Genomic DNA, 16,613 nt, shown 5'->3' with positions numbered 1-16,613 from the left:
ATTCTATTGTTTTCCACTACTTCTTTGCATTGTTCATTGAAGGTCTTATCTCTCCTTGCTATTCCTCATTTGTAATGGGCTGTTTTCCCAGAATTCTCATTTGAAAAGTAGAATCTTTTTGCTACAGGAATAAAGTTGTTTAGATTTGTAACCAGTTTGTAAAAATCTTTTTAACTTAAAATAGAAGAAAACCTATCTCGAAACTTGGTACAGGAGTGACAGAGATTTACTTAGAGGAATATAAAAATGTAGATGGAAATTAACGTGGACATTCTGAAAAGGATGTCTTTTGAGGAATTCAGAGGTTGATGGCAGAAATTCTTTCACTGTAAAATGCTAGTTTTTTTTTTTTTTTTTTTCCTTGATAAGAATGTGTTACAAAGTGTAGTTTCTTATGTTTAGCACCTAGAATCAGGCTTGTTTTGACCTACAGGAAGAGAGAGAACATGAGAAACAAGGGATGTCTTCCTGGACAAAAAGTTAGAGAGGAGAAAGGGATGAAGGTGCTTGAAAGTGTCCCGAGAGGAGAGGAAGCAGCGCTCATGAGAGGTGGGCAGTGAGGTGTGGCAGCCTTCGAGCTGTGAGGTGTGGGGGGAGAGGAGGCGCTAGGCAGCTGGTTGCTTATGCATGCAGAGCTGTCCTCATCAGGCATTTGTAGCTCGAGCACCTTTCTATTTAATGTGGTTAGAAGCGTTTATGATTTGTTTTACCTTTTTGGAGTATGTTGAGTACTGTATTCATCTGTTCAACAAATGTTTATCAAGGACTTTAGAGTCTGGCACACATTGTCTTAAAAATCATTGTTAGCAGCGTAGTTTAGAAAGAAGTTGGGAATCCGTATTCTCTTTGGATTTCTCACTAGTGATTTGGTGGTGAATAAATCTCAAGGTATCCTCATCTGGTGAATGGTGATGTTACCTGTTCTACCTGTATCATAAGGTGTGTTAAGTATAATATGTGCTGGTATATTTAATAGCATGTGGGAAAGTTAAGTTCTTTATGACTATAAGGCAGTCTTCTTTCTCCTATTTTACGGTATAGCCACATACAGAAAATAATCTCATCTATCTGAACACCCAGTTGAAGTTCAAGACTGGTATTTCTCTTCTCAGCATTTTATTTTTCTCACGAATTTATATCATGTGGGCAAGTCCCCATAAAGTGCCATATGTATTGGGATTAAAATTAAAGCAGTGATGTTTTGTTTCTTCAGCTAAAGACCCTTAAACCTTGTCAGCTCCTGTGGGTTCCCTCATCTCCTGCCCTTTGTTGTCTGTTTTATTGCAGCACACATCACATGGAGATGGGCGGCAGGAAGTCCCCTCGCGCTCTGGGCGCTCTGGAGCACGGTGTAGAAACTCTGTAGCTTCCTGTGCGGATGAGCAGCCTCACATTGGAAACTACCGGCTGTTAAAAACTATCGGCAAAGGGAATTTTGCAAAAGTGAAGTTGGCAAGACACATCCTTACAGGCAGAGAGGTGAGTAACAAATTATGCTTGATTTCTGCTAATACACTTTTCTGTTTATTTCCATGTGAGAGAAAGAGGAACACAATGTATATATTTGGGCTTTCTGTAAGCTAATTAAACATTTTTAAAGAATAGGAAGCTTATATATTAACCTTCCTGGGAGTTCTTTTACTTTCTCATTTCTTTACATGTTGTAAAGATTACATACTGAGTATTTGAATGATCTTTGCCTTTATAAAAAGGTAGCGTTCTTTTTCAGTGGTAAATGTCTACCACCACAGTAAAAATGTTTAATTTCATTACAAGCTCATGGTACTTTCAAAAATCAAGTGTTGACTGTTTTTATAGATTTTTCCTCAAGAAGCTTCTTCATCTCCCCATTTATCTCATAGCTTAAATTTGATAGGTTATTATGTAGAAAGGCACATGCTTTCCTAATTTTTGTCATATTTGCTTTCTGCTCAACCACATTCCATGTTTATCAAAAACACTTCCATTGAAACTGCTCCTTAATTAACTCCCTCCTCACATTCTTTTTGTGCAGCACAGAGCTGTTCTGGTGGTTTTGGTTTTGGCTGCGCTGGGTCTTCAGTGAGACACATGGGCCATTTGCTGGTGTGCAGGCTTTTCTCTAGTGGTGGCGCACAGGCTGAGTCGCTCTGCGGCACGTGGGGTCTTCGTTTCCCAACCGGGGATCAAACTTGCGACCTCTGCATTGAACAGTGGATTCTTAACCACTGGACCACCAGGAAAGTCCCTGTTCAGCTTTTTTTTTTTTTTTTTACATAGTTTCTTGGATTTGGATCTTTGTACCTGCTGTTTCTTGCCTAAAATACACTTCATCCTTTTGTGTTGGAGTCACTTCTTGGGAAAAGTAGTGATTGACAGACTCCCTTTCCCCAGGCATGGCACTCATGTTAAAAATCATGATACTTTTTCCCTCAATAGCATTTTTACCATTACAGTTAAATAAATAATATGTTTTAGTATTATAATTGCAATTATATTGCAAATTGCTTATTTATCTGTCTTTCCCCTCTAATCTATAGGGAAAATATCCGCACTTAACCATATTTGGCACATATTAGGTACTCGTTGTTTAGTCGATAAGTTGTGTCTGACTTTTTCAACTCCATGGATTGTAACGCCCAGGCTCCTCTGTCCATGGGATTTTCCAGGCAATGGATTTTCCTGGAGTGGATTGCTTTTTCCTTCTCCAGGGAATCTTCCCAGAGCAGGGATCGAACCCACATCACCTGCATTGACAGATGGATTCTTTACCACTGAGCCACCAGGGAAGCCTTATTAAGTATTTAATAAATTTTTTAAAAAACCTTTATTTTGTATTGGGATATAGCCAGTTAACAAATAGTGTTGTGATAGTTTCAGGTGAACAGCGAAGGGACTCAGCCATCATATCCATGTATCCATTCTCCCCCTGTTGCTGCTGCTAAGTCACCCCAGTCGTGTCCGACCCTGTGTGACCCCATAGACGGAAGCCCACCAGGCTCCCCCGTCCCTGGGATTCTCCAGGCAAGAACACTGGAGTGGGTTGCCATTTCCTTCTGTACTTAATAAATATTTATTGAATGAACGTGGATGCTGATTGCAGCCATGAAATTAAAAGACGCTTACTCCTTGGAAGGAAAGTTATGACCAACCTAGATAGTATATTAAAAAGCAGAGACATTATTTTGCCAACAAAGGTCCGTCTAGTCAAGGCTATGGTTTTTCCCATGGTCATGTATGGATGTGAGAGTTGGACTGTGAAGAAGGCTGATCGCCGAAGAATGGATGCTTTTGAACTGTGGTGCTGGAGAAGACTCTTGAGAGTCCCTTGGACTGCAAGGAGTTCCAACGAGTCCATTCTAAAGGAGAGCAATCCTGGGTGTTCATTGGAAGGACTGATGCTAAAGCTGAAACTCCAATCCTTTGGCCACCTCATGTGAAGAGTTGACTCACTGGAAAAGACTCTGATGCTGGGAAGGATTGGGGGCGGAAGGAGATGGGGACGACAGAGAATGAGATGGCTGGATGGCATCACCGACTCGATGGACATGAGTTTGAGTGAACTCTGGGAGTTGGTGATGGACAGGGAGGCCTGGCGTGCTGTGATTCATGGGGTCACAAAGAGTCGGACACGACTGAGCGACTGAACTGAACTGAATGTTACTTTTGAAGGAAACGGTAAAGAAATGATTCCTGTGTAGCAGAGCCTGCTGATATCTGTGCCAGGGCAGTGTTAAGATGTACTGAGGCCTGCAGTCCACTGTGCAACAGCGTGCTGGAGTGGGACCCACCCTGGATTTGCTACAACTTGCCCTACAAATAATCTAACTTCCTCTGTGTTCTGGGGCCTGAAGAAGGTTGTGCATCATTGGTCTATTCTAACTGGAGTCTTAAGTAAAGACTGTGACTAAAAATTTGTCTCTTCACCTTTCATCTCAATTTTAGTGACCATTCCCTGGTTAAGACTCCATAGAGATGCCGGGACTGCTTTTGGAATCAGTAAATAGCATGAGTTTGGTGGAGCTTTCTTTGCTGCCCTGGATCCAGACTTTTTGAAATAAGGAACAGAACCTCTGAGTTTATTTCCCGCGACCAGTTTCAGGTGGTTACTTGGCCAGTTTCCTTATATAGATAGAGATGGTGGGTTAAAAGAGGAGTGAGACAGAAAGACCCTCTCCCCTTTTACATAACTTACGTGTGCTGGAGTCTTACCATGTTTACATCTAGTGTGTTCTCTCCAGAAATGCTTGAATTTGACTAGATAGTGGCTAACTTAAGACACTTTTTTTTTGAGGTCTGAAAAAATTGATTTTACTTTTTTTCCCCCCTATTGTAGGTCTTACCCAGAATCAAGTAAAATATAAACATTATAGAAATTCATTATGTGGAAAAATAAAATTCCTTAAACTTTCTCTCAGAGGATCACTTTCAGCGGTTTGGTATACTGCAGTTTTTTATTTACACAGTAATTTTTTGTTTATTTTAACAAGAAAGGCCATAATGGTAGTTTTTCTTAGCAAGTACTCGATCACGTCTTGATCACATCTGGATTTAGTGCTTCTAGATCTGACGTACTCTGTTCAATGGGACCTTGCCTGCTAGTGTGTGCTGGCACCACAGTTGACCTATATTGATGGGCATTGGGTGGTTTCTGATTTTTTTGCTATTACAACATCTGTACTGAATGTCCTTAAACATAACTTTCTGTCCTTTATTAAGAGTGTTTCTGTAGGATAAATTCCTAGATGTCTGGAAGACCTGGGTTAGAGGGAATGTGAGGCTGTAGTTTGTTGCTGTTCAGGCTATAAGTCGTGTCTGACTCTTTGCAACCCCACGGAATGTAGCACACCAGGCTTCTCTGTCCTCCACTAACTGGCAGAACTGCTCAAATTCATGTCCATTGAATTAGTGATGCTGTCTAACCGTCTCATCCTCTGCCACCCCATTCTCCTTTTGCCTTCAGTCTTTGCCAGCATCAAGGTCTTTTCCAGTGAGTCAGCTCTTGGCATCAAGTGGCCAAAGTAAAGTATTGAAGCTTCACCATCACCGTCAGTCCTTCCAGTGGATATTCAGGGTTGATTTCCTTTAGGAGTGATTGATTTGATCTCCTTACAGTCCAAGGGACTCTCAAGAATCTTCTCCAACACCACAGATCAGAAGCGTCAATTCCCTTACAGTCTATGGGACTCTCAAGAGTGTTCTCCAACACCACAGTTCAGAAGCATCAATTCTTTGGTTCAGAAGCGTTTATGATCCAGGTTTCATAGCTGTACATGACTACTGGAAAAATCATAGCTTTAACTATATGGACCTTTTGTTAGCAAAGTGATGTTTCTGCATTTTAATACTGTAATAGGTACTGCTAAATTGGTTTTGAGAGAATGTCGTACTATTTTATTAGCCTACCAAAATGAATGAGAGGGCCTATTTTTCTGCACCCTTGATAACACTATAGATAACTTTTGTCTATTGGATAAACAAAAAAATGATGTTTTTTAAAAAAGATTGCTTTTTTGATAGCTGCTTAGATTGATGATATTTTCATATATTTGTGTCATTTATATTTTCTTTTTAAAATAAGTTTCCTGTTGTATATCCTTTATCTGTGTTTCTTTTCTCTTTTAGTGATTTAAACCTTTTATGTGTTTTTAGACATCGGTCTGATCTGTCTGGGTTTCATGTCTTGGTGAGAACAGTGTACTTTTTTCCCAGATTGTAAAAATGATTTTGTTTTTTTCTTTAAATACTGCTGTGACTGGCATTTGAATGTTTAATTGACTTAATTGTGTATTTTGGAGGATTAGTATGAGGTGTAGAGTCTTAACTTTTTTTCCCCTATGTGCAGTACTGCTTTCCCAGGATCATCGGTTCTTTCCCCCTGATGGTTAAATCCCCTTTTGTTTCTCTGATTTAATTTATTTAATTTTATACCAGTCATGGTGTTTTTATTACTTCAGCTTTTGATTGTACATTTTTATTTTTAGAAGTAGGTTAAAGTCCCCTGCTGATTATTCTTATTTCTTAAGAATTTCATTGATCTTCTTGCCATTTACTCTGTCAGATGAATTTTTATTTCATTCCACTTTTTTTGGGGGGCCATACCATGTGGCGTAAGGGATCTTAGTTCCCCACTAGGGATTGAATCTGCACCCTGCATTTTGAACATGGTGGAGTCTTAACCACTGGCCCACCAAAGAAGTCCCTGTACAGGTCTTTATGTGAGCATAAATTTTAATTTCTTAAGGATAATTAATCCAGGAGTGGGATTGCTGGGTCATATGGTAAAAAACTGAAGTTTTTTTTAGACAGTTGATTTTATTATAGGTTTATTATAGTATACATTTTATTACAGGTTTATTATAATATTCCTAATAGATCAAAAGAAACCTAAAAACTATAGTTACTGTATTTTTATCACTTGGTACTGTTCTCCAGAAAACGAAAATTTTTCTATCAGCATTCTCTTGCTCTTTTATGGGAATGTGATGTGTCTTTCCTGTTGAGGTACTGAGACCTCTAAAGAAAACCCAGAGTGCTCCAGGAGGTGATTTTGGTAATTCAGGGGCTTAATTCATTCAGTCAGTAGAAGATAAAGAGTTATTATATGGTATGTTAAGAGACATCAAACCAGTCAATCCTAAAGGAAATCAATCTTAATATTCTTTGGAAAGACTGATGCTGAAACTCCCAATACTTTGGCCACCTGATGCAAAGAGCTGACTCATTAGAAAAGACCCTGATGCTGGGAAAAGATTGAAGACAGGAGGAGAAGGGGATGACAGAGGATGAGATGGTTGGATGGCATCGCTGACTCAATGGACATGAGTTTGAGCAAGTCTGGGAGATGGTGAAGGACAGGAGAGCCTGACGTACTGCAGTCCATGGGTCTTTAGTTCCCTGACCAGGGGTTGAACCAATACCCCCTGCAGTGAAAGTGTGGATTCCTAACCACTGGACTACCAGGGAATTCCTTGGAGTTCTAATTAATCAGAGATTGGAAGCCTTGAAAGGGGTCTTGATTTGTATGATTTTTGATTGTGCCATATGGCTTGTAGGATCTTAGTTCTGTGACCAGGGATTGAACCTGGGCCTTGGCAGTGAAAGTGCTGAGGCCTAACCACTGGACCACCAGTGAATTCTCAAGAGCCTTGCTTTTTTAGGGTTTTGGGTTTTTGTTTTGTCTTCTCTCTTTCTGTTTTGCTCTCTGGGCAGTGTCTGTGTCTGCCCGTCTTTCTCTCCAGTGTGTGTGAGTTCCTGTGGGTGTGCTCCTCCTCCCCCCAGTTCTTTCTTATTCTCTGATTATCTGTCTTTATAAAAGTGTCCAGTTCTGCTATCAGTGCTGTTTCTTCTGCTAACTCCCTGAGGATAGTAAAAAGCATTATTCTTTTTGTGTTCTTGTTCCCTACATTGTTTCTCTTTTCTCTGGGATTCTTTCTTGGTGTCTTTCTTAGAGACTTCATTTGGAATCTGGTAAGTTTTGGTTGTCTGTCTTAGGTGGAACCCTGAGAAGCTGATGGGAAGCTGGATCTGCATGCGTAGAATGTTTGACCACTTTCACTGGGAGTTGTCCAGTGCTTTTATTGGAGGACCCAGGTATCTTTGCCATCTCTTCTCTGGGACCCTTCCATTCTCTAGATTAAGAATCCTCTGTTCTGCTTGGGAGGCTCCGTGGTCCCACCCTCCTCAGGGCCAGTCTGACACTTAATCCCCCACTTTTCCGCTCCATGCCTCACTCCTGCCCTCTCCTGGCTTGTTGACTTGGAGTCCAGAGCCTCTTTAGCTTCTGACATCGGTGGTCATTGGTTGGGCTGAGGAGCAGCAGCGTTCTTTATGCAGACTTTTGACTTTGGAGTTAGCCCGGCAGCTCCTGTCACCTGGAACCTCCAGGTCTGGAGCCCTTTTCAGGCCGTGGTGGAAATCACATTGTTTCTGGTTACAGTGTCCCTCCACCCTCGGTCCTTCAGAAAGTTACCGAAATATGTTTCCCACTGTGGTCTTCTTGACGTCCCTGCGCTTTTGTGAGTGTTCGCTTTACCGTCTGTGTCCTCTCTCCTGCGCTGGAGGAGACCAGAGAGGAGCGAGCGGAAAACAGGTTTCAGTCTTAAGCCTCGTTTGTCCTCGGCGTCTAAGTACTCAATTAGTATTTGCTGTTGCTTGTCAGAATGATAAAACCTCAGCTTTTCATCCTTAAATGTGCTAAACTTCCTGAGATTTTAGTTTACAACTTTTTGTGTGTGTCAAGACTGTGTTAACAGCTTTACGGAAAGTTTGGAGACCAGAGAGGAAAAAAAATCCCACAATCAGAATATTCAGAATACCATTATTTCGGTATATCATATCTTATATATATTTCAACGTACTTTTGGCCCTGATTTTGTATGCTGGTTTTTTCCTTTCAGAATTTTATCCTTAACAGTTTTCCCCAGTGCTGCATAATCATAAATTGTAGGTTTCAGTGCTTATATGCAGTTTCATTGATTTGAACAGTAGTTTTCAAATTTTTTATCTTACAATTCCATTAAACTTTTTAAATTGAGGACTCAAAGCAAACTTTTGTTTATATGAGTAACATCTATTGCTGTTTATTGTTTTAGAAGTTAGCACTAAGAAACTTAAAATATATATTAATTTATTAAAAATAATAGACCTTTTACTTGTTAATATAAATATTTTTATGAAAAATGACTTATTTTCCAAAACAAATTACAAAGAAGAATGATATTCTTTTCATTTTTTGCAATTCACTTTAATATCTCACTTAATAGAAGGTAGCTGTATTTTTATGTCTGCTCTGCATTCGGACAGTTTTGGTATGTGGTTCTGGTTGACATGTATGAAGAAAATCTGGCCCCACTCAGATGAGCAGCGAACAAAGAAAGGAGGACCTCATTATCTCTCTCAGGTGGTTCCGGGTGTTGCCCTCTGCTGCTCTGTTAAAACTCAATAAGTAGTCACTGCTGGGATGGGGGCAGTGATTAATAGCACGTTTCTTCAAAACAACTGTTGACACACAAAAAGAATATTTTGAACAGTTTGCTTTTATTGGAAATAATAGTAGCAGATTTGGAGGGAAGCAAGCAGAATGGTAAACGATAGCCTTAGTAGTCTAATAACATAACTAAAAAGCATAAAGATGATCGTGGTTTATTGTGGAATATTTCAGTTAATGTGCAGAGAAAGAAAAAAATGACATAAACCTAGTTCCTACAAATTAAAAACCACTTAATTACATGATTGTTACGCTTTTTTATTGTGATAAAATATACATAACATAAAATTTACCATTTTAGCCATTTTTAAGTATGCAGCTCAGTGGCATTAAGTACATTTATATTGTTTGCAGCCATCACCGCTGTCCATCTTCAGAATAGACCCACTAGTCAATCTCATTATTCACAAATTCCATATTTTCAAATTTACATACTCTCCAAAATTCTTTTGCAGTCCCCAAATCAATACCCGCAGTGCTTTTGCAGTCTTTTTTGGCCATGCATAGAGCAGTGTGTTTCCTCTGCTGAGGTCCAACAAGGTAACACTTGGTCTTCTTTCAGCTTTCACACAATTAACAAATGCCTGATTTGTGGTTATTTAGTCCATATTTTCCACATTTTTTGTGCATTTTGATGGTGATTTTGCTATTTAAAATGACCCACAACTGTAGGGCTGAGGTAACTAGCCAATGTTTCTAAGGGCAAAGGCTGTGAGTCTTTATAGAGAAAATATATTTGTTAGATAAGCTTCATTCAGGCATGAGTTAGATAGTGCTATTCACTGTTGATAAATCAATAATATATAGCAACTGAGATGTCCTTGAGCAGAAACATAAAATAAGGTTATGTATTGGTCAGTTGATGAAAATGTTATGACCAGGAGCTCCCGGGAACCTCTCTTCTCTTAGAAACAGTGGTTCAGTGTCCACTAATACAGTGTTCACAGTGAATTTATGGAATGGGATTACCACGAGTAATGTGAATCAGCTGCCTTTTTGTTTAAATAGGAGGACGCTTAATTGTTACTGATGTTTTCTTGCGACAGCAGATACATGGGAAGGAATATTAGGAAAGATTGTAGGCTTTGGGAAAGATTGAAGGCAGGAGGAGAAGGGGACGACAGAGGATGAGATGGTTGGATGGCATCACCGACTCCATGGATGCGTTTGAGTAAATTCCGGGAGTTCGTGATGGACAGGGAGGCCTGGTGTGCTGCAGTTCCATGGGGTCGCAAAGAGTCGGACACGAGTGAGCAACTGAACTGAGCTCAAGTGTCTTAGTCTTGAAAACATTTTCAAGAGTGGAGGAATCAGAAGCACACTGAGAGCTCTTTACATGAGGTGTGTGGAGTTGGCTGGCTTAGCTTCAGGGTGGCTTGGATGAAAGTTGGCCTTTCACTGGGACCTTCATTTACACAGCATTGAACTGTTTTCTCTGGTCAGTGAAGTTTTTCCTGGATTGTATCCTTCCTTGAGCATACTCTAGGCTTGTGTGTGCCTTGCTATGTGTGCCTCTGATTTTTGTCTCCCAGAAATTGTTTCAGGTCTCTTGTTTGCTGGTGCTACCTCTCCCATTCTCTTTGCCATTTTTTTTTTTTTATCATTTTGTCATTATTGTTTAATTGGACTGTCATATGGGAGAAGAGAGAATGCACATGATTAGTGCACCATCTTTAACTGAAAGTACTCACTATGGGTACGCAAGAGCTTTTTAATCAAACTGGGATCTCCTGCGTTGCAGGTAGATTCTTTACCAACTGAGCTATCAGGGAAGCCCTTTAGTTATTTTTATTCTAGTTAATTATACATTACACAGTTTAAAGAATCAATGCTTGTTTTTTAAGTGTTCCCTGGCCTTGCCCCAATTCCCTAATCACTTTCAGCCTTTTAAACTGTTCTTTAGGTCTTATTCTTAATTATTTTTCAATTTTAGGCATCATTAACTATTGACTTTTCAACTGTAGTTTTTTAAAAGTCATCACTGACTTTAAAAAAAATTAACTCCGTATTGAAATATAGTGCACACATCCAGAAAAAAAATAGAAGTATTTGCAAAGCCATGACCCAGAGCAAAAATACACCATGACTTGAACCCCAGAAGTCCTCCCTTCTACCTCTTCTAATCATGTTACTTTCCTCCCCCCAAGATAACCACTGCAATGACTTCTGAACCATCACAGGCTATTCTGTCTTCCTCGTGCAGTGTTCGTTGATTTGTGTGCCTCTTTCACTCTGCCTTGTGCTTGTGACACTCACCCATTTTGTTGTACACTGTTAGGGTTTAGTTTGCAGTTGGTCGGCTGTTCTCCATTGTTGTGAACTGAATTGTGTCCCCCAGAATTCAGATGTAAAAGCTTATTTGGAGATATTGCCTTTGTGGAAATAATTAGGTTAAATTAGGTCATAAAGGTAGGCACCTGATCTGATAGGATTAGTGTGCTTATAAGAGACACCAGAGAGCTTGCTTGCTTTTTCCACCTTGTAAGGACACAGTGAGAAGGTGAGTATCTGTTTGCCAAGAGGAACTGCCTGTGCTGGCACCCCGATCTCTGACATCCTACTTCCCAAACTGTGAGAAAATAAATTTCTGCTCTTTAAGCCACCCTGTCTATGGTATTTTTGCTGTGACAGCCTGAGCTGAGTAATATGCCATTCTTCTGGATTACTGTGTCCTTTTAAAGGACTCAGGAGTCTTTCTTTCCCCTGCTCTTCTAGTAGCTGTAATGCTGTAACACCCACCAGGATCAGGGTGTAAGGCTCTTTTGACCAGTAGTTAATTGACAGGAACTGGAAGATAAGGGTTTTTCTCCAGTGGGTGTTTGCCAGAGGTTTGTTGGATTCTTTTGATTTGAGGAATGTTGAGGGAAGCCTTTCTTACATGTGAGCTCTCTTTTATTCCTATTTTGTAATTTTCCACTTTGCTTTAGGCATCGGGGGAACAAATGGAATTTCCCGGAACTTTACACAGTGGCAGGGACACTTCTGTTTCCCAGTCTAGTGAACCCCTGTGGCTTTTGTTGTGCAGGCGTGTGCTCAGCCCTAAGCACACCCATACACACACACCCTCTACAGCCTGGGGAGTGACTGAGTGGTCTGTCAGGTCTCCATCTTTCTCAGGCACCTAGTGAGGCAGTTGCCTCGAGGTCGGAGCTCTTCTCCTGGCTCCAGCTCTGCGCCTAGGTTATTTTGGTAGTTGAGTCATCCCAGAAGGGAACTGGAAGGAAGAAGGGATTAGGAGCTTCCCCTTGAGATTTCATTGCTACACATACACACATCGTGTGAAATGAGGACACTTGCTTTTGATAAAGCCTCTCTTCCACAGTGAGATTTGGCTGAATGCAACATATTTTGAACTGTTTTTGCTTTAGATACTATTTGAACAGCTGCTGCTGCTGCTGCTAAGTCGCTTCAGTCATGTCTGACTGTGCGACCCCATAGACAGCAGCCCACCAGGCTCCTCTGTCCCTGGGATTCTCCAGGCAAGAACACTGGAGTGGGTTGCCATTTCCTTCTCCAGTGCATGCATGCATGCTAAGTCGCTTCAGTTGTGTCTGACTCTGTGCGACGCTATGGACAGCAGCCCACCAGGCTCCTCTGTCCCTGGGATTCTCCAGGCAAGAACACTGGAGTGGGTTGCCATTTCCTTCTCCAGTGCATGCATGCATGCTAAGTCGCTTCAGTTGTGTCTGACTCTCTGCGACCCCATAGACAGCAGCCCACCAGGCTCCTCTGTGCACAGGATTCTCCAGGCAAGAACACTGGAGTGGGTTGCCATTTCCTTCTCCCATTTGAACAGCAGTACTTGAAAATGTATACTAACAGAATCAGAATGTAATCTCTAGAAGGTGGATGCTGAGCAGAGGCAGAAGAAATGAGTGAACAAGGGGCCTCTGAGGAGAATAGAAATTGAACTGGAAAGACAGCATTTATGGTGGATTTGGATGTGAGAAGAAGGCAGAAAGCAGGATTGTGGCCAGAACAGTGTTATCGAAGGGGTTTCTTTGGGAATGGGCATGATCCAAGGATACCACATAAAATTACTTATGAAAGTAAAGTTTGTGGGGGTTTCTTTGGCCACGCCACATGGCATGTGGGATGTTATTTCCCCAACCAGGAATCGAACTCATGCCCTCTGCAGTGGAAGTGCAGAGTCTTAATCACTGGACTGCTGAGCCTTGACTTTAAAATAATGTAATTTTAAAACTCACACTGATGTTTGCTAAAACATCAGAAACCCCATTCTTCACTATTCTGTCTCCACCTCTGATGTGTCTGTGGTTACTGATGCGAGTGTTCAAGGCCTCGGGTCACCGCAGTAAGCATTCATTGACTGCTTCCTGTGTACAGGTTGTGTGCTGGGGCTATAATAGGATGTCCTCTCCCCAAATAAGGTACACACAAGATGGTCATCGTTTGCATACGTCAGAAGCCAATATTTCCTTTTGCTTTATTTAGTTTCCATCAAGACTTAAATTTTCTGAATACAAAATTACAATTTCGACTTTGCTTTTTCAGACATGTACACTCATTCACCTCTCCCCTCCTCCACCAATTCTGATTTTTTTTTTCCTCCCAGGCCAGGGGTGAAGGGGTGGTGGGTTTCTTCCACTCCAGGGTCAGATTCACTGGATGCCTTTCTTTAGCTCATTCAGTTCAGTTCAGTCGCTCAGTCGTGTCCAACTCTGCGACCCCATGAATCACAGCACGCCAGGCCTCCCTGTCCATCACCAACTCCCGGAGTTCACTCAAACTCATGTCCATCGAGTCAGTGATGCCATCCAGCCATCTCATTCTCTGTCGTCCCCATCTCCTCCCACCCCTAATCCCTCCCAGCATCAGAGTCTTTTCCAGTGAGTCAACTTATCGCATGAGGTGGCCAAAGTATTGGAGTTTCAGCTTCAGCATCAGTCCTTCCAATGAACACCCAGATTGATCTACTTTAGAATGGACTGGGTGGATCTCCTTGCAGTCCAAGGGACTCTCAAGAGTCTTCTCCAGCACCACAATTCAAAAGCATCAATTCTTCGGCAATCAGCTTTCTTCACAGTCCGGCTAAGAGATTCCTAGGAAGTAATCTAATATATGGGCAGATGAAGGCTTTAAACCAAGTTGAACAGTTTTTTAAAAAAGCATTAATATGAGTAGTACAGGGTTCTTGAAGTTGGAATGTGGACCCCTGTAGGTGTTCTAAGATCCTTTTAATGGGGGTCTGCAAAATCAAAACTTTAAGACATTATTTGCTTCTTTCATTCTTTTCCACAAGTGTAAAATAGAACTTTCCAGAAGCATTGCGACATGTATAATAACCGATTGACTACAGGAGGACATGTGAGAATTTTATTAAAATGTTATTTATATTAGCATGCAGTGGACTTTCAGTTTTTATTGTGATAAATGCACATAGTATAAAATGTATTAACTATTTTAAAATGTGTATTTCAGTTGTATTAAATACATCCATAATGTTGTACAGCCATCACCACCATTCATCTCCTGACCTCTTCATCTTGTAAAACTGAAACTATATCCATTAAATTTGCCATTCCCTCTTCTCTCCAGCCCCTGGCAACCAACGTTCTGCTTTCTATCTCTGTGCTTTTGAATATTCTAGGAACCTCATATGAGTGAAGGTGTACAGTATATGTCTTTTTGCTGTTGATGTTGTTTAGTTGCTAAGTTGTGTCCAACTCTTTGCTGCCCCATGGACTGTAGCCCACCAGGCTCCTCTGTCCATGGAATTTCCCAAGCAAGAATACTGGAGTGGATTGCCAGTTCTTTCTCCAAGGAATCTTCCTGATCCAGGGATCGAACACACATCTCCTGCGGCTCCTGCATTGCAGGTGGATTCTTTACTGCTGAGCCAGCGAGGAAGCCCAAATATTGATAGATACAACCTGTATTTGGTCCACCATAATCTTTAAGAATATAAAAGGGACCAAAAAGTGCAAGAACTGTTGACAGAGAATCTTTGAATCTGTGTTCTGAGGGACACGTGGTAGGAACACAGCCTTGTCGATTTGGGGTGAGATCATTTGTTGTTCTGGACCTCAGATGTAAAGCTGGGTTAATTATGTATGTTCCCTAGTTCATGGCACAGCCTCTCTGTTCACTTCCGTCCCCTTCTGTCACCCCATTCCCCCTTCTCGCTGTCTGTAGCCCCTAGTTTTGGATATCCGTTGTTGTTCAGTCACTAAGACTTGTCTAACTCTTTGCAATCCCATGCACTTCAGCTTGCCAGGCTTTCCTGTCCTTCACTGTCACCCGGAGTTTGCTCGGCTCATGTCTGTAGAGTCGGTGATGCCATCTAACCATCTCATCCTCTGCTGCCCCCTTCTCATCCTGCCCTCAGTCTTCTCATTATGAGGTTCTTTCCGAATGAGTCAGCTCTTTGCATCAGGTGGGCATGGCATCAATTGTTCCAATGAATATTCAGGGTTGATTCCCTGTAGGATTGCCTGGTTTGATCTCTTTGCTGTTCAAGGAACTCTCAAGAGTTCTCCAGCACCATAGTTTGAAAGCACCAGTTCTTTGGTGCTTAGCCTTCTTTATGTTGCAGTTCTCACATCCCTACGTGACTACCGGAAAAACTACAGTTTTGACTATATGGACCTTTGTTGGTAAAGTGATGTCTCTACTTTTTAAAGTACTGTCTAGGTTTGTCATTGCTTTTCTTCTAAGGAGCAAGCATCTTTTAGTTTCATGACTGAAGTCACCATCCACAGTGATTTTAGAGCCCAGGAAAAGAAAATCTGTCACTGTTTCCACTTGTCCCATCTATTTGCAGTGAAGTGATGCCATGATCTTAGCTTTTTGAATATTGAGTTTTAAGCCAGATTTTTCACTCTCCTCTTTCATCTTCATCAAGAGGCTCCTCTTCATTAAGAGGCTCCTCTTCACTTTCTGGTATCATCTGCATTTCTGAGGTTGTTGATACATCTCCTGGCAGTCTTTATTCCAGCTTGTGATTGAGCCGTCGCAGCGTTTTGCGTGGTGCACTCTGCGTATAAGTTAAATAAGCAGTGTGCCAGTATAGAGGCTGGACAGAATCCTTTCCCAGTTTTGAAGCAGTTTATTGTTGCATGTTCCATTCTGTTGCCTCTTGACCTGCGTACAGGTTCCTCAGGAGGCAGGTAAGGTGGTCTGGTTTTCCCATCTCTTTCACCAGAATTTTCCACAGTTGTGATCCACACAGTCAAAGACTTTGGTGTAGTCAGTAAAGCAGAAGTAGATGTTTTTCTGGAATTCTCTTTTGTTTTTTTCTATGAGCCAACGGATGTTGGCAATTTAATCTCTGGTTCCTTTGCCTTTTCTAAATTCAGCTTGAACATCTGAAAGTTCTTGGTTCACATACTGTTGAAGCCTCACTTGGACAATTTTGAGCATTACTTTGCTAGTGTGTGAGATGAGTGCAGTTGTGCGACAGTTTGAGCATTCTTTGCATTGCCCTTCTTTTGGATTGGAATGAAAACTGACCTTTTCCAGTCCCATGGCCACTGCTGAGTTTTCCAAATGTGCTGGCATATTGAGTGCAGCACTTTAATGGTATCATCTTTTAGGGTTTGAAATAGCTCAGCTGGAATTCAGTTTGGATCCCAAATTAGATAAAAATGATGAATAATATTTTCATTATATAATTTCTCCCCCT

At 41.2% G+C, this 16,613-nt stretch overlaps 1 protein-coding gene across 6 annotated transcripts in view; it reads left to right on the top strand.

Moving 5' to 3' along the window:
• MARK3 (microtubule affinity regulating kinase 3) overlaps positions 1 to 16,613 on the top strand; it is a 102,184-nt gene that overhangs the window by 23,281 nt on the left and 62,290 nt on the right. For all 6 annotated transcript variants that reach the window (XM_088829831.1, XM_055418604.2, XM_055418602.2 and 3 more), the window contains exon 2: positions 1,288 to 1,479. In XM_088829831.1, the coding sequence (XP_088685957.1) occupies positions 1,288 to 1,479 (192 nt within the window). The remainder of the gene's footprint in view (positions 1 to 1,287; positions 1,480 to 16,613) is intronic.

The sequence above is a fragment of the Moschus berezovskii genome, chromosome 21 (genome assembly GCF_049115385.1).
Source record: "Moschus berezovskii isolate FMDL1 chromosome 21, NW_MosBer_1.0, whole genome shotgun sequence".
NCBI lineage: Eukaryota > Metazoa > Chordata > Mammalia > Artiodactyla > Moschidae > Moschus > Moschus berezovskii.
This window is presented reverse-complemented; position numbering and strand designations above follow the sequence as displayed.